At 36.7% G+C, this 24,780-nt stretch overlaps 3 protein-coding genes and 1 pseudogene across 4 annotated transcripts; 2 read left to right on the top strand and 2 right to left on the bottom strand.

Moving 5' to 3' along the window:
* Positions 1–4,033: 4,033 nt before the first annotated feature.
* On the top strand, positions 4,034–4,520 carry LOC141830519 (agamous-like MADS-box protein AGL62; annotated as a pseudogene).
* Positions 4,521–5,618: 1,098 nt separating this feature from the next.
* LOC141830984 (GDSL esterase/lipase At1g31550-like) lies at positions 5,619–7,139 on the top strand. Its single transcript, XM_074718436.1, has 4 exons — positions 5,619–5,856; positions 5,932–6,299; positions 6,371–6,647; positions 6,717–7,139. The coding sequence occupies exons 1-4, from the start codon at positions 5,619–5,621 to the stop codon at positions 7,055–7,057; spliced, it is 1,224 nt and encodes a 407-aa protein (XP_074574537.1). The 3' UTR covers positions 7,058–7,139.
* A 154-nt stretch (positions 7,140–7,293) lies between these two features.
* Positions 7,294–17,367, bottom strand: LOC141831003 (zinc finger CCCH domain-containing protein 8). Its single transcript, XM_074718453.1, has 12 exons — positions 17,003–17,367; positions 15,565–15,812; positions 12,222–12,281; positions 12,030–12,128; positions 11,854–11,913; positions 11,576–11,785; positions 11,357–11,394; positions 11,218–11,264; positions 10,972–11,105; positions 10,836–10,889; positions 8,419–8,562; positions 7,294–7,717 (listed from the first exon to the last, which is right to left on the bottom strand). The coding sequence occupies exons 1-12, from the start codon at positions 17,307–17,309 to the stop codon at positions 7,565–7,567; spliced, it is 1,554 nt and encodes a 517-aa protein (XP_074574554.1). The 5' UTR covers positions 17,310–17,367; the 3' UTR covers positions 7,294–7,564.
* Positions 17,368–19,171: 1,804 nt separating this feature from the next.
* Positions 19,172–23,613, bottom strand: LOC141831008 (uncharacterized). Of its 2 annotated transcripts, XM_074718459.1 has the most exons (17): positions 23,470–23,613; positions 22,862–22,941; positions 22,703–22,789; positions 22,473–22,523; positions 22,250–22,367; positions 22,010–22,066; positions 21,842–21,906; positions 21,638–21,721; positions 21,486–21,536; positions 21,328–21,390; positions 21,186–21,232; positions 21,006–21,075; positions 20,838–20,900; positions 19,846–19,935; positions 19,732–19,770; positions 19,344–19,571; positions 19,172–19,261 (listed from the first exon to the last, which is right to left on the bottom strand). In XM_074718459.1, the coding sequence occupies exons 1-17, from the start codon at positions 23,585–23,587 to the stop codon at positions 19,172–19,174; spliced, it is 1,401 nt and encodes a 466-aa protein (XP_074574560.1). In that variant the 5' UTR covers positions 23,588–23,613. The 2 variants fall into 2 exon arrangements, with proteins under 2 accessions (XP_074574560.1, XP_074574558.1); XM_074718457.1 differs by having other exon boundaries at positions 22,250–22,523.
* Positions 23,614–24,780: the final 1,167 nt, after the last annotated feature.

Here is a 24,780-nt window from a genome sequence, read left to right as displayed (position 1 = left end):
CTTCTATGATCAGTGATGGTTGGGGACCGTCTCGACCATGCAAAATATTGAAAATCAATGGCTTGATGCATTCAATGACTTGAAAACTTGTTTACACCAGCTATTAATGCTCTGACTCATGTTGATGTACCAATTGGACAATCAATTTGCTTGAAGCATGGTAGATCTATCAATTCTAAAGATAAAAATCTTCGAAGAAAAGAAGCATAATCAAGCTGTCCATTTTGAAAAGGCTCAGTCTCCCATAGAGACGATTGATATAACTATTGATAAAACTCTAGAAGAGATTCAGATACCTGAAAATAATGAAGCAATCTCAACAAATTATATCAGGATGGGAAAGAAATTGAATCGATCGACAATAAATTTATATATACTGTAGCGCTTGATATTGTTTATGAAAATGAGGATCAAGAACCTAAATCTATTAATTAAACAATGCCGTAGTAGGCATGATTGGCCAAAATGGAAAGATGCAGTTCAAGAGGAATTAAACTCACTTGCAAAATATGAGGTTTTGGACCTATAGTCTAAACACCAGATGGTGTAATCCATGAAGGGTGCAAATGGGTTTTTGTATAAATGTGAAATGAGAAAATTGAAATCATAAGATATAAAGCTCATTTAGTGGCACAAGATTTTTCTCAAAAATCTAATATTGATTATGAAGAAATATATTCTCCTATAGTAGATGCAATCACATTTCGATATCTTATTTGTATAACATCACAAGAAAAGTTTGAAATGTGTTTGATGGATGTAATAACAACTTATTTGTATGGAAAATTTGATAATGATATATGTCTATATGAAAAATCCTTGAAGGAGTATGTCAGAAGCATCAAGTTCAAATTTTAAATATATTGATTCCATTAAATTGCAAAGATCTTTGTATGGATTGAAGCAATCTGGACGTATATGGTATAAACATCTAAGTGATTATTTGGTGCAATATAAATATCAAAACGATCCAATATATTCATGTGTTTTTATTTAAAAAAAGGACCAAATTTTATCATTATTGTTATATGATATGGTGGAAGCCTAAAGCCTCCACATGGCCTGTATGATATAGAATCATGTTGAGCAGTTAGTCAAAGTCAAGGCAGGTTGGACGTGATCCAAAATGAAATAGACTAAGCCTAGAAGGGATCTCGATCTAGTGAAATCAGCTCGACGTACGCATCTCAAGGAGCCAAGTTTGTCAAGGGATCAATTGACTACCATAACTTGGCCTAATTAGCCATCGATCTCAATTTCAACTCTGCCTCAGTCGCCAACCTCTTTCCAACTCGGCCTCCGCCATCGACCTAATTTGCAATTTAGCCTTAGACATCAATCTCATCTTGGCCTCAACTGCCTGTCTCATTTGCAACTCTGCCTCAATCGTTGACTCCATCTTTGACTCAGCCACCGACTTCATCTTCAATTTAACCTCCGTCGTCGACCTCATCTCTGACTTGGCTTCAGACGCTAACTTCATCTCTCCATGAGGTCATTCAACATCAATCTAACCTCCTCACTCGCTCCAGGCTTGGGCCCACATGACCTATTCGTTTGCAGGACCATTTCTCCCGAAAGACGTGGTTAATGGAAGTGTATATCTCGGAGCATACCATAAATGGTATCGTGTATCTCAGAACATATCATAAAAGATAGTGCGTATCATCTCAGAACAGACCATAAACGGGTGCATACATTCCAAAGAACAAACATATTGATAACTTTTGAAAAGGTTGTTCACCTTCATGGAAACGGGTATGCACACAAAAAATCATAATTTTCCTTAGCCATTTCTCCTTCAAAAAATTTCCAACTTTATCGTCAGAGTGGCTTGCCGAGATTCATCCTCGGTGTCATTCTAACTATCTTTTGGAGAGCTTTCAAGTATTTTCATCCTCTTCAGTAGCAATCTCCAAGTAGCGTACACACTAACTTATTCGTTAATTGGTGGTTTGATCATCCACAGTATTTGACCTGAATATTGAGTTCCAGTTGATTACAAATCAAATATTTTACAGATGGAATTTTTATCCATCAATCAACTTATACCCAAAAGGTCCTAAAACAATTTTATATGAAAATAATGACGAACTGCTTGGTCCTGAAGTATTGTATTTAAATGCAATTAGTGCACTACTGTATCTTGCTAATAATACCAGATATAGCATTTGCTATAAATTTATTAGCAAGATATATTTTTTCTCTAACACGTAGACATTGGAATGAAATTAAACATATATTTAGATATCTTCAACGCACCATGGATTTGGGCTTGTTTTATTCTAATATGTCTACTTCGGAGTTAATTGGTTATGCTGATGTAGGATATTTATCTTATCTACATAAAGGTCGATCTCAAACAAGTTATTTATTTACATATGGTGGAACGACTATATCTTGGCGATCTACTAAATAGACCATAGCTGCTACATCTTCGAATCATTCAGAACTATACTTGCAATACATGAAGCAAATCGGGAATGCCTTTAATTGAGCTATACATGTTGCGTTGTCTTCATACAACTTTGTTGGAATTTTATCGTTAGCAACTAAACCACATTTTTCCTTGATATGATGAATCATTGATCTCAACCAAACCCATTCCTGGATGGGTGAACCATCAGTGAGTTGTCTTTTAGGTTGACGAGTTCGACATGGATTCTCGAGATCATTCGGACATGTCATTGTATGTATAATGCATTAGTAGTACATTTACAAGCTTCGTGTCTTATTATGTTACTCCTTGAGATAGATAATGGTTGCTTCCACTCCTTAATAAGTTGCTTCCACTCCTTAATAAGGATAATATGTTACTCCTTAATATTATGTGATCAATTTCGATTAACTTGAACTAACTTTAATTAAATTAGACTCATTTTGATCAATATTAAAATAATTTTAACTATAATTATTAAATAATTTTGAGTATAGTAGAGTAGCTTTCAACAAACCTACCACAAGGCTATTGTTAAAATATAAAAATGTCCTTTTAACATTTTTTTAAATGAGAGATTTTTAATTATTTTTTTATCATTAAGCTTTCCTTTAAATTTGCTTATAAAAGTTGAAGCTAAAGCTTGCATGCCTTTAAGTGTCCATGTCAAAATTAATCAAATAATTAAGTGGGCTTTTGTTCGCTTTTGGTAGAGCTGTCACACGGGCCAACCCATGATGGGGCGGGCCAACCCATGGCGGATCCATCATATGGCGGGGCGGGGCGGACCAACCCATCAACTTGGCGGATTGGAAAATCTCCAACCCAACCCAACTCAAGGCGAGCCGCGGGTTAGGCGGGCCAACCCATGGCCTATTAAAAATAAAAAAATTTTAAAAATTTTAAATTTAAACTATAATTTAAATTGATTAAGTTGAAAGGTTTAAGTTTGAATTATAATTTTTAAGCTTGAATTATAATTTAAATGGATCAAACTCACTCATTCATTAAGTTTTTTACTTTAATTTTAAATTTTAAAATAAATAAATAAATTTTTTCAACCCGCGTGCTAATCCAAGCCCACCGCGGGCCAACCCACACGGGTCACGGGCCTAGGCGGGCTAATCCATCTCAACTCATTTTAAAATGGGTTGATAAAATTCCAACCCAACCCGCCTAAATTACTTGGCAGGGCGGGCCAACCCGGTGGGCCTAACCCAACTTGACAACTATAGCTTTTGGTGAACGACTTTTGTTCGCGTTTGGTGAACGACTTTTCTAAATTACATTAATGAGTTAAATCAAAGAATTTAGGAGGCATTTAATTTGATCATTTTCTTTTTTTATTTTTTTTATTTTCTAAAACGTATAGTTTGTTTTATATTTTACAATCTTATTCTCAGAAAAATGAAAAATCATTTTTGATAAAATATCATTTTTTATGGAGAATGAAAAATGCGTCCGACAATTAGAAAATACGATAACGCGCTACGCTGCACGCCCAACTTCAAATTTCTCCCTAACAAACCTCATCGCTCCTTTTCGATTTTCCCGCAAGCAAGCCGATGTCGCAGCAGAGGCCGTCAAAGGATCGCGATGAAGGCGCATGAGCTCTCTGTCCTCACCTTCTCCCCCAGCGGAAAGCCCTTCTCCTTCGGGCACCCCTCCGTCAACTTCGTGCTCACCCGCTTCGTCTCCGCCTCGCCTGCTCCCCCTCAACACCACCCCCTCGTTGAGGCCCTGGTTCGAGCGCTCGGTTGGTAGGAGTTGCAGCTCGCGGAGCGGCTCGAGGTGGAGAGGAGGAGGAAGGCGGCGCTTGAGGCAACGATTTTCTAACCGTGGGGCTCGGTGGCCGACCTGTTGGACGTTGACGTCGAGGCGCTCAGGTTGCCTAAGCTTGGCCTGCTACAGAGCGCACTGGAGCGGTGCAAGCAAAGGCGTCGGGTAGGGGTGGAGCAACTGGTCGTCGAGGCTTTGCAACCGTCGAGCGTGCGCGATCAATGCAGCTACCTTTCTCGCCGCTACGGTGGCAGCTCTAAATTTGTTGGATTTTGGATGTGCACCTCAAGGCTATGGCTTCTAATGTTGTATCACTTAATCTCAGTTGTGTTTTATAATAATTTGATAGTTTCTATGTTCCAAAGTCACTTGTAATTTTTTAAAAAATAATTTAAAGTGTTCGAATTTCGCTTAATTAATACTAAAAATAGATGATTCTTGGTTCGTCATCAAATAAATTAGGAGCATCGAGATGAATAATTAGCATGATGAAATGGAAGTTAATGGCACAGGGCAAGAGTTAGTCGTAGACGATGATAATCCACTTTCTCAAAGACACAAAGAAACATTAGAAATACTACTCTTCTGATGTATAATTTTAGTTGCATGTTATGCGGTGCATAAATTCATACATCGAGATTATGCAATGAAAGATATTTTCTTATATTGCACATTAGAAGGTTAGATTTAGATTGATTTTTTCTTTTTATGATTTTTTATTAAAAAATATTATTTTATTTATAATTTTTTATATTAACAAATCAAATGTATTTTTTAATTTTTTTAAAATAATATATCATACCAAATATATTTTTTATTTTTTAAAAATTAGATCAAAAAATAAAAAATAAAAAAAACTCCAAACTAAATGTCCTCTAATGTTTTTCTCACCAAATAATTTCTTCGAATAATTATTATTTAAAATGGCATTTTAGAAAAGAATAAAAATAGTGGAGGACAAAATGAATCTACTGTACCTTCCCACTATTCGGCTATTACACTAACCTTTCGCGCTGTCATGAATCTCATAATTCCCGCGTCGGTGACCAATTACAATTTTTCGATTTACCTTCTCACATATGGTCTTGGGATCGATCGTGTGGGGCCGCTAAGGTGGCGGATACACCTTTTTTTGCAGAAGAATCTCATAATTCCCGTGTGTGGGCCATGAATTAATCATATTTAATTTAGAAAAAAAATTATTTCAAAATTTAAATTATTTTTAAACATAATATTTTAATATTAAATCTTTTGTTTGTAGAAAAAAAAGATTTTGATGTCTCTACTTAATTTTTTTATTATTATTATCCTGATTTCGGCGTGGCGTCATATAATTTAATTTTTTGCTATTTATTTGAAATTGGCAGTGCGACGGCCACATGGTCAATCCGTTCCAACAAGCATGGTCGCCGTCTCCGCCGCCGCCGCTTTCTTCCTCTTCGCCCTCAGCCTTCACGCCGAGCTCGGCGTCGGCTGTTACACCTCCATCTTTAGCTTCGGCGCCTCCTTCGTCGACACCGGCAACTCTCTCATCGTCACCGGCAACTCCAGCCGCGCCGGCCGCCTTCCCTACGGCGAGACCTACTTCCACCATCCCACCGGCCGATTTTCCGACGGAAGGCTAATCATCGACTTCATCGGTAAACTCTAGCGTTGGAATTGTAATTGATGCATTGACGAATTGTTGATGATGATTAAATTCATTCAACGTCCAGCTCAAGCAATGGGTTTGCCGTTAGTGAAGCCGTATCTCGGCGGCGGTGGAGCAGAGGACTTCAGGCACGGAGCCAACTTTGCGGTGGCCGGAGCCACAGCGCTCGACGTCGACTATTTCTTATCGAGAGGAATAGAGAATCTAACATCCAACAACTCCCTGAGCGTGCAGCTCCGCTGGTTCGAGCAGCTCCTGCCTTCGCTTTGCTCCTCCACTTCGGACTGCGCCGCTTTCCTGAGCAACGCCCTGTTCTCGGTGGGACAGATCGGAGCCAACGACTACAACAACCCCTTCTTCCAAAACCGAAGCGCCTGCGAGATCGCAACCTTCGTTCCCGACGTCGTCAGCGCAATCGGCTCCGCCATAGACGTGAGCTCAATCAAATCTGCTTCTTTCTCCACAAAGATTAGAGTGAAAAATTTCAGCCGTCTGTCGTCCAGAAACTGATCGAGATCGGCGCGAGAACGATGGTGGTGCCGGGGAGCTTTCCGATGGGTTGCTGCCCCAGGTACCTGAACATCTTCCAGGGAGAAAAGCAAGAGAGCTACGATCCCCGAACCGGGTGCATAAATTGGCTCAACGACTTCGCCATCCGCCACAACCGCCTGCTGGTGGAGGAGTTGCAGCGGCTCCGGCGCCGGCACCGGGAGGTGGCCATCTTGTACGCCGACGTCTACCACGCCACGATGGCAATCTTTGATTCTCCCTACGACTACGGTAAGCTCATCAAATTACTACTGATCAATCGGGGAATCATTAACTGGACGCCGCAACGAACGAATGCAGGATTCGAGGAGCCTGTTCTTGCGGCGTGCTGTGGATACCATGGCGGCTCCGACAGATTGAATGCTACGGTGCAGTGCGGCGACGAAGGCAGCAGCGTTTGCGGAGACCCGTCGAAGAAGATATGGTGGGACGTGCTGCACACGACGGAGGCGGCAAACCGGATCATCGCCGGCGGTCTTCTCGGGCCCTACACCGTCCCCCCAATTTCACAAGCTTGTCCCGACGTAAACTGGGAGGTCGTCGGACTCCCCGACGGTGCCTCGATCAGAGCAACCAACCAACCACAGGTCGAGCCAAGTATGACTCAAACTGGTCAAAATTCAATGTCGGCCTGTGACTAGCACGCTGGATCAGGCCGACTATGGCCCAAACAAGAATGGATGGACTGGATTGGGCCAAGCCCGAGAGAGCCCAGCCCGTTTAATCAGTGAAAATGTCACTAGACATACGAGGTAGATTAACCTACGTGCGCGTATCTGCATCCTTTGAGTTAAAAATATAACAGACAGATTGCCTAACTTAAAATCACAGTCGAGCTTGGTCATCAATTGAAGGACAACCACGGTACAATCATGGCAACGAAAACTCATACAGGATAATGAAATGGATCGACTAGTGTTTCACAGTCCAGATTACAATCACAAATGCATACTCATGCAACGCATGATACAGCGAGAAAACAAATGTTTTAACGGGCAGGGAAAAGTATCAAAACTTGCAAAAGACAAATCTGAGACGCCCAGTGATTTTTTTGTTTCCAGTTCACATAGTTGAGCTAATTAACTAGAGACAACAGTGAGATTCCCAGAGAAAACACATGCTACTGTGACCTATTCCACTACCTATGTTCATTTTTCCTCAGCGGAGGCAGCCTCATTTCCACCAGTCACTTGAACAGTTGCCAGAGCTATGGCCTCGCCTGGAGGAGGATGGTCAAATTTGCATGCCGCAGCAAACTTGCATGTGCCTGTCTTCATGTAGAACGCACAAACAGTTGCGCCCTGCCAAAAAAAAGCAAAGTTCATTAATAAGGCACTTAACCAGTATTCAAGAATTCTCATGGCATAAGTATTTCTAAGTTTTGATTATTAAAAACAAAATAATTAACCAGTAGCACAACAAAGAATAACAGAAAATTTTAAACTAGAACGAGCACATGATAAAAAGAATCTCTAGTATAATGACAATCAACCATTACAGAGCAAAGACCGATCAAAGTTGAAGTAGAAAAGCTGCACTATTTATGGCTTTCGTTCAATAAATCATTTATTTGCAAGTAATTCAATTATACATTTTTTCATGGATCTAATGAAGTCGATCGTATGCCCAGTTTCACTTCATACAGGACTTGGGTAGGTAATCTTTAGCCACACCAAAAAGAGTAGCTTGTTCTAAATTTCAGTGTGTGAACTTGTTAATAAACAGCTAATTAAATCTAAACTCAAAACCAATCACAAAATAGAACAAGTTTCAAGCTGGTAGAATGGGGGACAGAAGTCAAAAAGTTAAATCACAAACATAAAATAATAAATAATCAAAAACTAACAAGGTATATGAAAATATTGATAGACATCTGAAAATGATATATAAATAGCATGAGAGAGAAGCAATTGTTATAGATCCAAACTACATAAACAAGCAGAAAAACTTTTTTTAAAAAGCTTCATAGAGGAAAGGCAAAATGATGATTTCCCAATAATACCTGTCTTCTTGGTAACCCAGCAAGAGTAAGCTTTACAGTTTGCTCAGAAGCCTGATGTAATCCAGATGTTGGCGCTGACCTGTTAATAGGGTGGTGAAACTTGCATCTTTCACCAAACTTGCAGAGTCCAGTCTTCATATAGTACTGTATCAAGACAGCAGGTCAATGTCAAAGAAAACAAAACAGTTTTGACCAAAGAGCTAAAATCATGATCACTAAAGCACCAACGTGAGAAAAAGGCAAATGTTGACCAGAAAAAGCAATGAGTAGTGATCCTAAGAAACAAAAATAAACTAGGCCAAGATGGAACAAGTATCTTCAAGCATGGATAATTGCTATATTGACCACAAACTTTTGTAGTTATTAACTTTTTCTACTCTGAATATTGGTACTTCCAATATTTCATGAACCATCTAAGTGAGGTTTAAAAAAAATGCAAGCAACATTTGGTCAACCTACTAGAAGCACATATCCAAGGGCATATGCCTTTGAATAATTTTTGTTATAAAAATGCTTAACATGTATATAACAGACTGTACTAATCAACCTATCCAATCACTAATTCCTCATAAAAATAGGTAATCATGTAATGAAAAAGCACAAGAAATATAACAAAGTAACAAATTACAAAAAAGTATCCCACAATAATGTAAGGATACAATAGACCTTTCCTCGGAATCTTGCATTGTAAGGAGTTTCGTGCACCAAGGTGCCCTTATCCCACAATAATGTAAAGTTATCATCTAAGTAGCAAGCATATAATTAGACACATGCCAAACAAGTGTTCAATTAGCGTAACAAGTTATCATATCAAATGTTTAGTTTACAAAAGTATCTCACAATCAAGAGGGAAAAAAACATCTTAAAAGACTTCATTAATTCAGAGGGGACGAGGGCAGGTAATACTCAATTTTTATTTGATATGGTTCAACTCAAGCTGATAGCTGAATAGGCAGCTTCGGACCATTTGATCTCCCTCACTAAAGCCAGCCCCACATTTGGAATCAGATGTGGTATAGTATATGTAATAGAACTCGCAACAGATGACTGCATATGTAGTTGTCTAGAAGGGTTTTTTAATGTAGAATCTATGCCAACTCATAACTTAATGCATTGCATGGCACTATTTGATGAGTTACCAAGCCAGGCCATAGTTGACTAATTATTTATAAACACAACTCATTAAAAAACTTTTGAAAAATATATTAATATATTATAAATTGAATCATTTTAATAGATAAAATATTAAAATACAACATGCAGTCTTTGAACATACTCATACCATCTCTTCCCATCTTCTCTCATTTTATCCATTATATTACTCTATACAATTATCTTGACATTTTCATCTCTATTATAAACTTTACTTTTTTTGTGTTGCTTTCAAAAAAAAATGATTCATAAAGTATGGCGAGCCATATCAAGATCTCATAAACTTTTTCTTTCAGCCTAAGAGGGGCATGACTAACAACACTAGAATCCAAGAGCTACTCTCCTTTTTGACCATTAATTCTTTATTCTTTTAATAATGTCTTCATCCATTAAAGAATTTTTGTTGAATAATATATCCAAAGATATATAGAACTCTTGGATCTGTCCATTTTATCTCTCGCATCCCTCTTATCTAAACTACAATTCACATATTAACTTTTGGTTCTAATTATCTTAAATGGCTTTTGTATCTAAAATTTTGCTCCACTATTCAAACTTCAATTTAATCTAATTACATTTTTACCAATTAGCAAAATTTCATCTACGCATAGCATTCACCAAAGAGATTCATCTTGAATATCATTTGATACTTTCTCCAATACTGATGTAATAGGTAGAGCTTATAGCTAATCTTTGATGTAAAGGTTCTATAGGAAAATCATTTGTTACACTACCAGTATCTGTAACACTAAGTAACAACAATATCATACATTTTTTCTTGTATCAATATAGTTACTAACTTACTATATAATTTATTTTTCAATAATAGTTGCCACAATGATTGTCAAGGGGATCTACCATAAATTTTATTTTCAAATAAATAAAATCGTATTCAAATCCTTCTTTTCCATCTATTTTTACATTAGTTGTCTTATACAAGAAATAGCACTATGATTGACTTGTCATGTGAAGATAATAACTTGAAGATTTAATCAAAAAATTAATCATAAGATTTTCTAGACTAGATTTGTTATAAATTCAAAGTGCATATATAGATGCATTTAAAAAATGCTAACTCAAAAGCATCCAAATATGTTAGAAATGCATTATTGCATCTAAAAGAGTATACAAGTAGACCAAGGAGAGGAGACCATAAAAGTATTTAGAACAGGGAGCAGAGTAGCAATGGTTTAAAATCTAGATGTTGTGATTCCTATCATACTGTGGTTCCTTACAAAGTCTAAAAGGAGGTAAAGTTAACGTACATCACATTCTATTTCCCCAGGCCTTTGAGGATAGCTAGTTGGAAGAATGCCAAGCTGCAACAACAAAAAAAATGATATCTCACACATGGGACTAAATAGCAACATGTAGAGACACATCAGTTCATCCTATTCTTACTGATGTTTGGGCTGTCTGCAGATCTATATTTTGAAGAAAATTAGCAGTTGGATTCAAGACTCCAAGTGAAAGACTAGCAGCAGCAGATGGCAGAACAGTTGGTGCCAGGCCAGCCACAAATGATGGATTAATTGCTTTGGAAAAGAAAAAAAAACCACAAGAAAGAGATTAGTTCAGTGATTTTGTAATTCAAGAATCGGCAAACTTACATTGAAAAGTATAGGCAAATTTCTTTAAAATGCATACCATTTCTATCCGGATGATTGAAACGGCAAGTAGCTCCATATTTGCAGCTGAAAGACAACAAAAAAGATGGTTGAGTTTTCCTTCAAAGAACAAAGATTGAGTCTAACAAAAGCTGCAACTGCTGAAAGTAGAAATTTACCTTCCAGTTTTAAGGTAAAATGGGCAATCTGGCTCTCCCTACGACACAAGAAAAAAAGAATTACATACTATAAAGATTGGAGCAGGTTCCTATTCTTTATGCAGAACAAAGATCGCAATTGTCCTGAACAACCATCTGATTGTATACGAAATTAAATAATGAAGCTCAATATTCAAAATCTCCATGTTGCTATTCACAAGTTTTATTTCAAACTATTACCGGTCGAATAGGCAATCCCTTTGAATTATGCAATAAAGCAGGGGTGACTGGGATGTGTGTATTTGACAATGAGACACCAACAGTTGCCTCTACATGCTGTCCTGATAAGTCTTGCACACCATTTTGTTCATTGGATTGCAATTGAAGATCTTTTGGATGATGGAATTTGCAATTTGCTCCAAACTTGCAGCTTTTAGTTTTCATATAAAACTGAAGCAGGGTGTAATTTAGATTAAACACACATCGATTTACAAAAGATTGCAAATAAAGCAACTTACCGAGCATATAGGTTCAGTTGGTCTCTCAGGCAAGGTTGAAACATCAGTAGTTTCAGCAGCCTGCAGTTTAGGAGAGTTCCCATGTGAAAAAGAAATGCAGCAAGCAAGATCAAGGAAGAGTACACTTGGATTAAAAGAATTTTCAAAAGAATCAAAATAAATAAAATATTACTTACCCCTAAAGATACTTCATTTGCAGAACCATTTAATTTTTCATTCGGATGATTGAACTTGCAACGGATTCCAAATTTACATTTTTGTGTCTTCATGTAGTACTACATGTCAAGTGAAAAAGGAAATATATAACAAAGATGTTTTAATGGCAATCAAAGCAAACAGAAATTGAGTATATATCAAGAACTACTAACAGGACAATCAGGCTCTCCTGGTCTTTCTGGAAGAGATTCACTAGTGGGGACAAGAGGAATCTGCATAAAATAACATTGGAAAAAGAAAGAAAATATACAATCTAATCAATAAATGCCCAGCAAGAAATCTTTCTAAGCATCTAAAGATCAAATAAAAGCTTTTGGACCAACAACATGACTAACTTCCCAACTTCCAGAGAGCATTACAAAAAAATCAAACTCAATAAATGAGATATATTGCAAATGTGAAAAAATGTGAAAATAATTTCACTGAAAAAATAGATATCCATCAGTTTTATTTCTCAGACTTGTGTTCGAGTATCTAACAAGGGTATGGTTCCAACAGTCAAGCATGTGAACTTTTTTTTAGATGAGGATACAAGGATTTGTTGAAAAAGGATCTAAATTTAGAACACAAGTATAGGGACACAACAAATCTTAAAAATATAAATATAGCTAAATTTAATCTATTAAATTAATAATATAATTTAAATTAATCTAACAAGGGTATGGTTCCAACACGCAAACACATGATTTTTTTATGAAAATACAAGGATTCATAGAAAAAGAATCTAAATTTAGAACATCAGTATAGGGACATAACAAATCTTTAAAATATAAATATAGCTAAATTTAATCTATTAACTTAATAATATATATTAAGTTATATTGCCCATTAATGTACAGCCAATCATAATGTACATAATTTAAGTCAATGGTATTTAATCAAACCCTAATTTATGGGATATTATAAGTCATACTATAGCCATTCACCCTAATAATTAGCGTTATACAACTAGTAGCTTAAGTGATATATGTTATGTACATAACAATATAAGTTACAATAACTAACACTTATAATTTAAGTTAATATAACTTAAATTATTATAATATAACCTTTTGCATAGGTTACATAACTTATAATAATTAATAACTTACATGATAAAATTTATATGGCCATAGTCCTCAACCATTTAGGCCCTCCCCTCAATGCGAACAATGCAACACAGCCGAGCTCCACACAACGAATTCCTCTTCTTTTCTCAATTGACACCACCTCCCCCATGCAATGTCACCAACAATGAACTTCTCTCCCTCTCCATGTACAACACCAATGAAACACTTGCAAAGTCAAGGTAGGCAAGCTTTCTCAGTCACTTTTTCCTCCCCTTGCTTTCACAGATGAGTATAATTGCTCAGACTCTTTTTTAATACTCATACCATGTCATGTCAACACAAGTACAGGGGGGATATCTACCGAGTCCAACTGACAGAGTAAATCCCTATCAGAAAAGAAAGAGAGAGACAACAGGAAGAGAAGGATCACGAGTACATCGCTCTTTCTTGAAAGCGCATCCACTAGAAGGAAGGTTATCCTTAAGACTTCGCTCTTTCCTACTTGCATATCCACTACCCTTGTTTAGTACACAAGGGTTTCCAGAGGTTATCCATTGATAACTTCCAGTTTCTATTAGTATTTAAAATACCTCTCTGATGGTACCCATTCTTCTGCTGCTTGTATGTTGGCCTGCTAGGGATTTTAAAGCTTAAAAGGCTTCATGTAAAAATTAATCTCTTTGGTTACTAGAAAGTGAAAAATTCTAATAAAATTTAGCCAGTATGATGTAGAAACTTAAATTCCTTTTTCCACCTTGCCTTTAGAAACTACATAAATCAAGAAAAGATAATAAAATTGAGATGCAATAAATTTTAAGGTTGAAAACATTCTTCCAAAAATTGCTTTTGAAAGGGAAGTTCACAGCAGCAGAAGAATGTAGCTTGCTTCTTGCATGGACGAACTCCAAGTAGATCGTGAACATTCTAAACCAAAATCCAAGATCTAATTTCAATTGGTTAAAACTCAGTTCATCAAAGCGCAGACCACACTATACTGTTATGGCCTAGGTAAGTGAAGGCCTTTGCTTTTAATTAGCGGAAAATGGAGATTCCAAAAGACTAACAAAAAATACAGTCATCAGCTAGGTAACAATATGATCATTTGAGACAAACAATTACTTCAGTATTCTAACAAGTGCCTGTGAGCAACAAGTGGATTAATTGATAATAAATCAGCAAACATATAACAAACTCTTTACTGCAAGCTTAAAGAATGTGAAATTGCAATCATTCAATAGGAACAACAGCTAAGGGCATCAATGGTCTTGTTCTGAATAAAGGTTGACATATTTTTTTCAAATAGCTAAAATATGTAATGTTATAAAATTGTTCAAATTGCACAATCATCCACGTATGATAAATGAACATGTTAAGCATTTTTAAGATGTTAAATATTAGGCATAGTGGCATAACTCATGCCTCATTGCTATAGTTACATCCTTTAAGAAACAAACTCTAGATACTGAGGAGATCCTCAAATCATCCAGTATCTAGGTAAATATGCAAACTAAAATATCATTAGTCCTTGTATAATAAGGTATTAGTAGTGCAATTAATAAGGCAACCCACTAATAGACATGAACATAAACCTAATTACAGGATAATTGCTTGTTTATGACCCAGAATGTAGATACTCGCACAGAGACAGAAAATTCCACTAGATATGAGCTTAAAATAATAAGCATTGGAGTGAGTGCCCAACATATGCATAGCTAGGACACATACAATAACACTAGGAAGTTATATTGAGAGTTTTGTGAAAATTTGGAGGAAAAAAAAAGACAAGGTATATGTGATTCATGTTGCTTAACAACAGAGTTCAAACTTTGATATTTGAGCTCTTCATTTACCCCCTCCGTACTTATGTTGGATACCAACACACAGTTTCCAGTGGCACTTAACATTTCTATTGGTCACATGTAAAAAAAAAATTTACAAAGACAATTGGATCTGCATCCACATCAAATATCTGAGTCAGAATGATATGGAGTTGAAGTTTGCTGCTGGCCAGTATACATCATAGAATTTAAAACATAAAAAGTTCCTTTCTAGCAGAACTACATGACTGTACTAGATTAGGATGTCCTAGAAATAACCCAAAAGCTAAGTCAACATATAAGGCTTATGAATACTACATTCACAGAAGATTTTTTTAAAAAAAAATGCAGATTGGTGCTATATTTATTCACCTCAAACAATAAAAAGTCAACAGGAGTCAATTATTTTCCTTGGAACTGATGGTCACCCAAAAAATTCATTCTGAGCCTTAAACGATTATAATAGAAGACTCCAATTACATATATCTTCTTAACCAAAATATATAGAAATTTTAAAATAAATATTGACAACGTAATAAAAATAATCAAACTGACATATGCCTATGTGTAAGATCATAGACTAAATTGTATTTATCATACAAAATCATAATAAATTAACCAATTATCACCTCTTTCCAGTCTGGTATTCCACCCTCAGGAACCCAAAAAGGGTGGTCAAACTTGCAAGCTTCTCCAAATTTACAGGTTCTTGTCATCATATAGTAAGCACAATCCTTTTCTCCTGGTCTCTGAGGATATATAGGAAGATTGCTTCCAGTTTCAAATCTAGGGCGTTTGATCAAAGAATTTGAAGAAAATAAAGCCTCAGTTTCCCCAAAACTGTTATGACTTCCAAGAAGTGTCTGATGGTAGAAAGCTATATATACATAATACAAAAAAATAATATAAGACACCATGTTTAGTATATGATATACTTCATTAAATTATGCTTAGATATCCCATTACATCTAACTAAATAATAAATGAAATGAAATTTTCAAAGAAACTTTTAGAAAGGTCAAAGTACTAATGGAAAAACATAAGATAACCTAAGTCAGAATTTCACTTATCTAATTGCATTATGTACAGAAAAAATATTACATAGCATAATAATCTAACTTAAATCAGAAATAGTAATCGAGTATTTATGGGTGTAGATAACTAGCAATTAAGAGAATACCGTGGCAAGTAGGGATCAAATAAACATAGTGTATACACAAATAAGATACATTCAAGTTTAATATAAAAACATTCTGGATAAGAAACAATTCTATAGCAAGCTTTGGCAATTAAATGTATTTTATCTAGGCTACTAGAAGAACAATTAGCAAATAGTACGGCTTATATTTAGATACCAGTCGAGCCCACCGATACTTGCTGCCCAAGAAAATACTAATACTAGCAAAGTAAGATCCAAAAGGTCTTTTCTTCTTTAGCAATACAGTTTGGAACATGGTATTGCTTTCACTATCCCAGTAAATATCAGTCCAACGGATAATGGTATAAACTAATTCAAACCCATGATTCCAAGAGCATTTTGTATATACAGAAACAATCACCTTTTATACGCACAAATTATATGTGCTGAAATGATATGGAACTACTGTTGAGGGAATATGATGAAAAAGTCAGTTAGTGCAATAGTAATAGTAATTGTGTTCCATTTCCTATTCAGCACTATGCTAATTCACTAAATGTGTTCTAACAAGTTAGTAATATGTGAAGATGCCTTTAGTGATGTTTTATGCTACCACTCTGAGAACATTAGTGGCCAGATACCATGGAAACCCATTTAATTTCATGCAAGAAAATTTTGCAGCTGCCGCAGATTAACATATCTACCAACGGAAAGAGAAGAAACAATATTCATTCTGCTTTGGGTGATGAATCACAGACTATACGACCACAAAAGTAACAACCTTTGGCTTACTGACAATAAGTGGATCTACATTACCGCGTTAATGTAGGTTTCGCATGTAATCTTTTCCCAACAGTTGTTATACAGGTATTAGAGTTATTATGCGGCGTCAAAATGAAAGCCATCATCGGAAAATAATATGTCCCAACCTTCCATAGAGCGCTTGGTTCCGGCGAGCAGAGAAGGATCGTAGGCTGAGGTTCCGTACAGCGATGAGGTGGCCGCCGAGTAGTTGCTGGAGGTGCCGAGACCCTGCTTCGAGTAGACCGCGGCTAGCTTGTCGGCGTACAAGGAGGCCGTGTCGGTGGCCGAGTAGGTCTCGACGCTGGGCAAGCGCGGGGACGTACGGTAGGCGTACATGGAGGAGAGGCCGGCTCCGTCGTACGCGCTCCCTCCGTAGCTTGAGCGGTAGCTGTCGCCGATCCCACCATAGCTGTAGGTTTGCCTCGACGACATCGCGGCGAACGAGAGACCGCGAGCGAGAATAACCGGATTAGGGTTTTCGCCCACTCTCCTGACCTACAGTTTGGACACGACGAGAGAATGATTGGATCTAAATATAGAGAGAGAGAACACGCTAAGAATCTTTTTATACCCGGCCCATTATTTAGTTAGGCCCAATTATCTCGGCCCGTTAAACGTCGACTTGGATTATTGGAGACTCACAATTCCCTCCATCATTATGTTAATTTCAATTATTTAAGAAAATTGCATCCTTCTATATCATTATTAATCACAATCAAATAGATTTATCTGGGTGGCCGATGGAAAGACTTCCGTGGGTGTATTTGTAAAATTACAATTTTCCGGTATATTTGTAGGAATTTTTCTCTAAATGTGGGCAATCAAAGGATGCTGGGCACTGGCCCCACTTCCCGATTTACCCTGGGATAGTCAATGAAGCTAGTCACTGAGATTTATCATTAATCGCAATCAAATTGTCTCCGCAGATGTCCAATTGGTCAGAGAATGACAGATTTTTTGGACAAAGATCGAATCTCAACAAAACCAAGACAATATCTTTCTGTAGTAGTCAACTGCAACTTCTTCGATTTACTTCCTCATAGATGATCGTGAGACCTGATCGTGTGAGATCGTTGGGGTGGAGAATTTCAATTTTTGCGGAAGAAAATGATAGATTTATTACAATGGAACAAATAATCAATTTAAAAAAATCTATCCCACCTACTAGCCACTTGACGGTCAGCTCTTCAACACACAAAGAAAATAAGAAGATTTGACTGTGATATAATTCAAGGAGGATAAGGTTAAATATACCAAAATCTATTGGACAAAGACATATATTTTCCAAACTGTAAGAAAGGAAAATCAACTAGAACATTGACTTATAGTCAACCAACACACATAGTTGTCACATTGCTAAAACCCTAAGCCAACTAGTGCGAATTTTTTGTCGAAAACTAAGACAACTCGCCTATATACATGTATCATACATGCACACCATTGACATTGGGGAAGACTTTTCTATGTGAAAAGCTCTTAGCCGGCTTCTTCGGGTTCCCATTTTTGTATGCATTTGGAGGGGACATAGCTCTTTTGGGCGAGTTGCTAAAATGGGCAGCGTTTAGCGGCAGACAGTCAAGCTTTCCGCATGCAGCCTCGACCAGTCCTGTAGAAAATTCAAGTTGAGTTTATGAAATTATTTGTAGAGGCAGCATATCTTTGTTCTATCCAATATTGAGATGTATATGAGAGCTAGCTCATTGTGAAACCAATGAGAAACAGGAGATATCAAACATCAAAAGTGAAAAAGAACCATAAACATTGGATTGAGGATAGAAATTCAGCATAAAAAGTTATTAAACTACTGATTTGAACTAAGAAAGGTTACCTAAGAAAGAGGAGAAGGCTTTCCGGGCCTTGATTTGAACTCTGGATGAAATTGGACACCCACAAAATATGGATGATTAGGCAATTCAACAATCTGCACCAACATAAGAATATGTTATCTGCCTAACAAAATTTACTGTGATGCTATTAGATGTAGCATTGTGTACCTCCATGCGCCTTCTGGTTTCATCTTTACCAACAAATTTAAGACCAGCTTTTTCAAATTCTGCAACCTTGTCAGGGTTTATCTGTGTACAAAATTATACAGAATTAGTTAATTCAGAACATTTTAATAAAAGTTTTGTATATGAACAGACCTCATATCTATGTCGATGTCTTTCGTCCACAAAGTTAGGATTGCCATACCTAAATAGAAGCTATGAGTTAGTTGTTTCTCTAATAAGCAGCTGAGAGAAGATTACAGACAAAAAAGAACACTTATTTAACTTCAACTTCTCATTGTCTGCTTACAGTTTTGCAGATTTGGAATCTGTAACATCGAAATATGTTCTCCTTGATCCAACTCGCATTGTACCTCCCTTATGAGTTTGTGAGCCCTTCAATTGGCATTCTCAGAGATGTAAGACAGCAGAAGCTGTGAATAATAGAATAAAATAAACTGGCAGCTAGACTAATCACCTCTGGCATGAAAATTATGCAGGGATTTGTTGTGTCAGGGTCAAATTCTGTGCTATTTGCATCCTGCAAATTCATCACAGACCGGGCAAATTCCACCACGGCAATTTGCATGCCAAGACAAATTCCAAGAAATGGAACATGGTTTTCACGGGCATATTTAGCAGCAAGAATTTTTCCTTCCACACCTCTGTCTCCAAAACCTCCTGGGACTAGGACAGCATTTGCACCCTAGTTAAGAGAGAATTAGATAGGTACAAAAGAAGCAGCATGAGCTAGTAATAACACTAAGCACAACTAAGAATTTGACGATTCAAACATCTAAAAGTTTGACATTTCAAATTGTCTTGTGCATCTAATATCAGATGGTAAAAACAGGAATTATTCGCACTTTCAACCGTTTCCATGCTGCCTTGTGAAGTTCAAGTGCCTGCATGTAGCAATAGTCCAGTCATGTCAAACTAACGATAAAAGCAGGATAAAAATTAATGAACATTAAACATACTTCTAGGGTACTATTGTCTTCCAGGTCAGAAGATAGAACCCAGTCCACCACAAGTTTCTTCTTGCAAGCAGTGGAAGCATGCAAAAGTGCCTGCAAATATGTTCGAGTTAAACACTGCAATCAAATATAATTAGCATTGATAACACACCAACTGAGAGAAAATAAATGAAATGCACTGATAAAAATTCACAGGGTAGAGTAGCAAAAAATTGGGTTTAGTTTCTTGTGACTGTCCATTTGCGGGTTTTCTACCTTCATCTCATTAATAGATTTGTTAACTTGTGGATAAACCAACTCATATGATTATTCTCACATTTTGCTATCTTGGTTCATTACTTTTCCCACCATTACTCATCATTTTTCCTAACTTACCACCTCATTAGTTCCACATAAATACCAATATACCTTAAAAATAGCTGGCCAAAGTTTAAAACATAATAATTAATTAAAAAGGTGAGGTGACAAAGTGGAAAACATGCCTAATTGAAGGGGGTAGACAGTAATTAGCCCAAAAATATATGTTTTCCTGCTGAGAATGAATGATTTCTTGCCTGATAACATCACTGTTACAATACCACAAATTTAGATAAAATTGTGAATTCTCTTCAAGGAGCGTATAAATTGAGGGCTTCTATTAAAAATTTAGGATCTCATAATGCTCGGCCTCTTAGTATGTATGCTTTCAGACATAGTGCAGTGCAAAATCAACCATCATTTCCTTTTGATAATGCACCATGCTTATGTATAAAGTCCTGTTATCCTTTCCTAGATCATCATGACAAGTACATTAACCCTTCATCTAGCAGCGCTTGGGTATTATTTTTCGTCACTTTTGTGCCCTCAAATGAACAATAGAATTATAGAAATAAAAAATAAAATTCCTTAGAAAATAAATAAATAGATGTCAAGCCTTCCAGAAAATAGCCAGAATTTAACTATCTTGCACAAGCCTAGGAACAAGGATATGCATAATCAGTAATGAGAGTATTCACCTCCAATACAGAGATGTAAGAATCAGAAAGGCCAGTATATTTTCCAACTATGGCAATCCTGACCTGAAATATCAATAAATGATGAAATTACTACAAGTAAATCAGAAACTAAGCCACAGAGATAAAAGGGAATAAGAGGAAAAGCAGAAAGAAACTGAGAGGACCCACAGGATCATGCAAAGCGTCACAAGTTCTAGCATGAACAGACCATTCTTCCAACAAAGGCTCCTTAGCTATCCTGCAAGTATTAGAGTTAGTAATAAAAAAAATAAAATCTGTTTGTATCTGCTTTAAGCAGATAAAAAAGGGATTTCATATCATTGGAATAGATAGGATTAGTAGACCGACCCTTGAAGGTTCAATGTCTTTATTAGAGCTTCATGTGCCTTCTGCTCCTACAGGAGAAAACAGCTTCATTTTAATGCAAGTTGCAAATAGAATAAGTCATCTAAATGAGTCGACTAAATTGTATCATGACTATAGGTCCTACCCTCAACAGCAAAGGAATGTGCCAAATGTTTGTGACATCAGTGAGTGTAATAATATTTTCAACCTGGAAATACAATTCATTATCAATTAGCATTTGGAAACAATAGCATTCATCAGTTGCAAAGAAAAGTATGGTGTTGAAACTAAAGAAAGTAATACTGGAACATGACAAAATTGTGAAAGCTTCTCTTTTATGTTGTCATCCAGTGGCTGGCAAAGCATAGAGAAAGAAGGGAACAGTTAGTGCACAAAGAAGCATTAGGATAAAGGAGTCTCAGAAGGAGATGATAGATGGTGTGCTGAGTGGAAACCTTGGTAGTCCGACAGGCCAGAATATTTGGTACCAATCCAAGACCTCTTAGGGACCGAACACCATGTTGTGTAGGCTTAGTTTTCTACAAATATAGAAACCAAGCAATCATATCAAAAAGCTATAATAACTGTAGGGACTAACTGACTAAGTACATTGGCAAGACAAAATATTGTATATACAAAACATGGAGTGTGGTCCAGACCTGCTCACCGACTACATTTAGAACCGGAACAAGACTGACATGAACTAGATAAAAATCCCTAGATCCTGGAAAAAGAAGAATATGGAGAAACATGAAAGATGACTTGGCAAATAAGCTAATCATAAGAAATAATTTTTCTATGCAAGTGTTTATGAAAAGTATTCTCACCTACTCTGTGAGAGAACTGACTCATAGCCTCTATAAATGGCATAGACTCTATGTCCCCTGCATCAAGAATGCTACTCTCATTATGCCGTGAAAAGATCGTAGCTCCTGCACCGCATACTCAACTACTATGGGTACCATCTTGAAAATTATATTTCACCAAAAGTGCCAAGTTGCTGAGTTGCTGGCCGATATATAATAAGATTTCACCCAATTATAAGTAATAAAAATCAAGTGGCATACCTATAGTTCCACCCAATTCTATAACACAAACATCAGCAGGGCCTTCTCTTCCATCAACAGGTATCATAGCTACACGTTCAATCCACTCTTGTATAGCATCTGTAATGTGTGGAACAACCTTAAAGAAAGAAAACAGTAACATTTTCAGGAATACTAGGCAATTAGCAAGAGTATGATCTAACCAACTAATCAGTAATCTAGATAAGTCATGCAGATAACACACCTGGACTGTCTTTCCTAAATAATCTCCCTTCCTCTCCTTGTTGATGACATGCTATTACAAATTAATACAGTGTACAGGTAAGTTGATAAAGGTAGAAACGCACATCACGATGGAGGATGGAAAACCAAATATGATCAGGGAAAGACTTAAGTTGCAGTTTTGAATGGCAAGACAGTTCACAAATAAAATACTCATAGAACCTTCAGTAGAATAACAGTTTGATCTAGTACCTGATAGATCTTTCCAGTTGTGATGTTGTTGTCACTAGTTAATTTTATATCAAGAAATCTTTCATAGTTTCCAAGATCCAAGTCCACCTTCAATTAAAACATCCGTTTTGCATAATACTGATGTGTCGGTTGAGAAGGGAAAAAAAAAACAGAACATACCTCGCCACCATCATCTAAGACAAATACTTCTCCATGCTCAAATGGAGACATTGTCCCAGCATCAGTATTCAGATAAGGATCTGCAGAAACATCTCACATAAAAACACGTCATTCCCTGACTAACTGCTTCAAATTATCACCTTTAGTCTCTCTAACGAAACAGACTTAAAAAAAAAAGAATCATAGGGATGGAGAAATTTGTTGTTATTATTAGCATATCTTATTTTCTCAGTTGAATCTGTGACTTTTTATGATGGACTGAATAAGAACTGATCATGGATGAATAGAATATGCGTTTAATACGACGCAGTAGTCATAGTTACAGGCACTCATGAGATGTTGCCCTCTTTTTGCTATTCTCTTTTTAATAGACCAAAAAGCTAAACTCAAATTGAAGAGAAGTAAAGAGTTTAACTACAACTCAGAACCAGATGAACAAGCTTATTCGAAGATTTCGAACAAACAAACAAGCAGCTGTATTTGTTAAGGGCTTCCACCACCAGGCCAAGGCGATCGATTTTGGGGCATATTTACGGCCTCCATAGTAAGAGACGATCAAAACACCGATTTTACACGGAAGATGGAGTTGCAACAGAGCATAAACTCACCGATCTTTATGGCCGTGACGCGGAGTCCGCATTCCTTGAGGAGGAGCCCAATGCTGCTGGCCGTGACCCCTTTCCCCAGCCCGCTGACCACTCCTCCCGTCACCAAGACATACTTCATCTCTGGCGCTCGAAGAACAAGACGAAACAACGCAAGCTCGATCGAAGTAGCCCTCGAAGCTCTTCCTCTGCCCTGCTCGATGCTTGTACGAGTTTAAATAGCGCTCTGCTCGTCGGTATTCTCTGACGCAATAAATGAATTAAAACCGACTTATTATAAAAATGTCCTTTATTTTAATTATGTCTCATTTTGCCCTTTTTTTAAAGAAAAATATAATAAAATATTCTTTTAATATTTTCAAGTATGGAATGTCTTTATTATTTAATAATTTAATATAAAATCTATTTTAAGCAAAAAATTGAGTTCGACGCCACAAAATTATAACTTGAAGCAAAATTATTTCTAAACAATTTTAGTAATTTTGGTTACAATTATAATAATATTAGAATAAAATTATTTTTGAAATTTTTTCCATAGATATGAATCATAACTCTTTTCGATGATAAAAGTTAAGGGATACATACGATCCCCTACATGTGTCACGAAAGAATAATATTGTCACCGAAAAGAACATCAAAACTATATTATCATCAACTCGAATGATAGATAGATCGCTAGATAGAGATGTTGAGCAAATTTTTTCTTTCCTCTTTATACTTTTATCCTTTCACTTTATTCTTTGCTTGCCCATGGATGCTTCTAACCTAATAGAGCTACACATGGATTCCAATTGCCGCCCTTAAAAAGATCGGTCCTCACTCGCGTATTGATAATGTAGTGGCGTAGTATTTGGATGTATTAAGACTATATAAACAAGATTATCTACTTTGGATAAGCTTGCACATACTCTAATTAGGAGTTTGTGCTAAGTATAGGAAGCTTTTCTCACCGAAAGAAGAAAAGTTTGTTGGTTTGTACCGTGACTCTCGTGTCTTATGGGAGATAGGCCGAGTCGGAATGCGTCATTCACGCATGTAATTTATCGAGGATGTGTTTCTCCTTGTAAACATAGAACTTTGAGACTTTAAAATTTCTATTTTAGAATTTTAAGTCCTCAACTTTGAACATGAGACCACATTGGCACTTGATTGTCAAATCCTCGTTTATTTTTTAATGTTTTCTTTTTGTTGTATTGAAATGTGTCCGCTGAAGTAAACGAATAAATAAGTATATTTTGTCGATGGGAAGGGCCCCAGTGGGAAGAGGACCCACCGGTCGAGGGTGGGCCATAGTTTCTTGTTTGTTTTTTCCCC

The sequence above is a fragment of the Curcuma longa genome, chromosome 6, assembly GCF_044706935.1.
Source record: "Curcuma longa cultivar G26 ecotype Majalengka, Jawa Barat chromosome 6, ITB_CL_G26_1.1, whole genome shotgun sequence".
Lineage (NCBI taxonomy): Eukaryota > Viridiplantae > Streptophyta > Magnoliopsida > Zingiberales > Zingiberaceae > Curcuma > Curcuma longa.
The sequence above is the reverse complement of the archived record's forward strand: the minus strand, read 5'-3'. Positions and strand labels throughout refer to the sequence as shown.

Bases quoted from the DNA above. Each gene is read 5' to 3' on its own strand.
- LOC141830984 (XM_074718436.1), top strand. From the start codon at position 5,619: ATGGTCGCCGTCTCCGCCGCCGCCGCTTTCTTCCTCTTCGCCCTCAGC. The intron at 5,857-5,931 runs GTAAACTCTAGC...TTCAACGTCCAG, and splicing joins GCTAATCATCGACTTCATCG to CTCAAGCAATGGGTTTGCCG. The intron at 6,300-6,370 runs GTGAGCTCAATC...TCTGTCGTCCAG, and splicing joins CAATCGGCTCCGCCATAGAC to AAACTGATCGAGATCGGCGC.
- LOC141831003 (XM_074718453.1), bottom strand. From the start codon at position 17,309: ATGTCGTCGAGGCAAACCTACAGCTATGGTGGGATCGGCGACAGCTAC. The intron at 11,914-12,029 runs GTAAGTAATATT...CCTAAACTGCAG, and splicing joins CAAATGAAGTATCTTTAGGG to GCTGCTGAAACTACTGATGT. The intron at 8,563-10,835 runs GTACGTTAACTT...GTCTTGATACAG, and splicing joins CTGGGGAAATAGAATGTGAT to TACTATATGAAGACTGGACT.
- LOC141831008 (XM_074718457.1), bottom strand. From the start codon at position 23,587: ATGAAGTATGTCTTGGTGACGGGAGGAGTGGTCAGCGGGCTGGGGAAA. The intron at 22,067-22,249 runs GTATGCCACTTG...TTCTTGATGCAG, and splicing joins AGAATTGGGTGGAACTATAG to GGGACATAGAGTCTATGCCA. The intron at 21,537-21,637 runs GTTTCCACTCAG...ATGCTTTGCCAG, and splicing joins TGGCCTGTCGGACTACCAAG to CCACTGGATGACAACATAAA.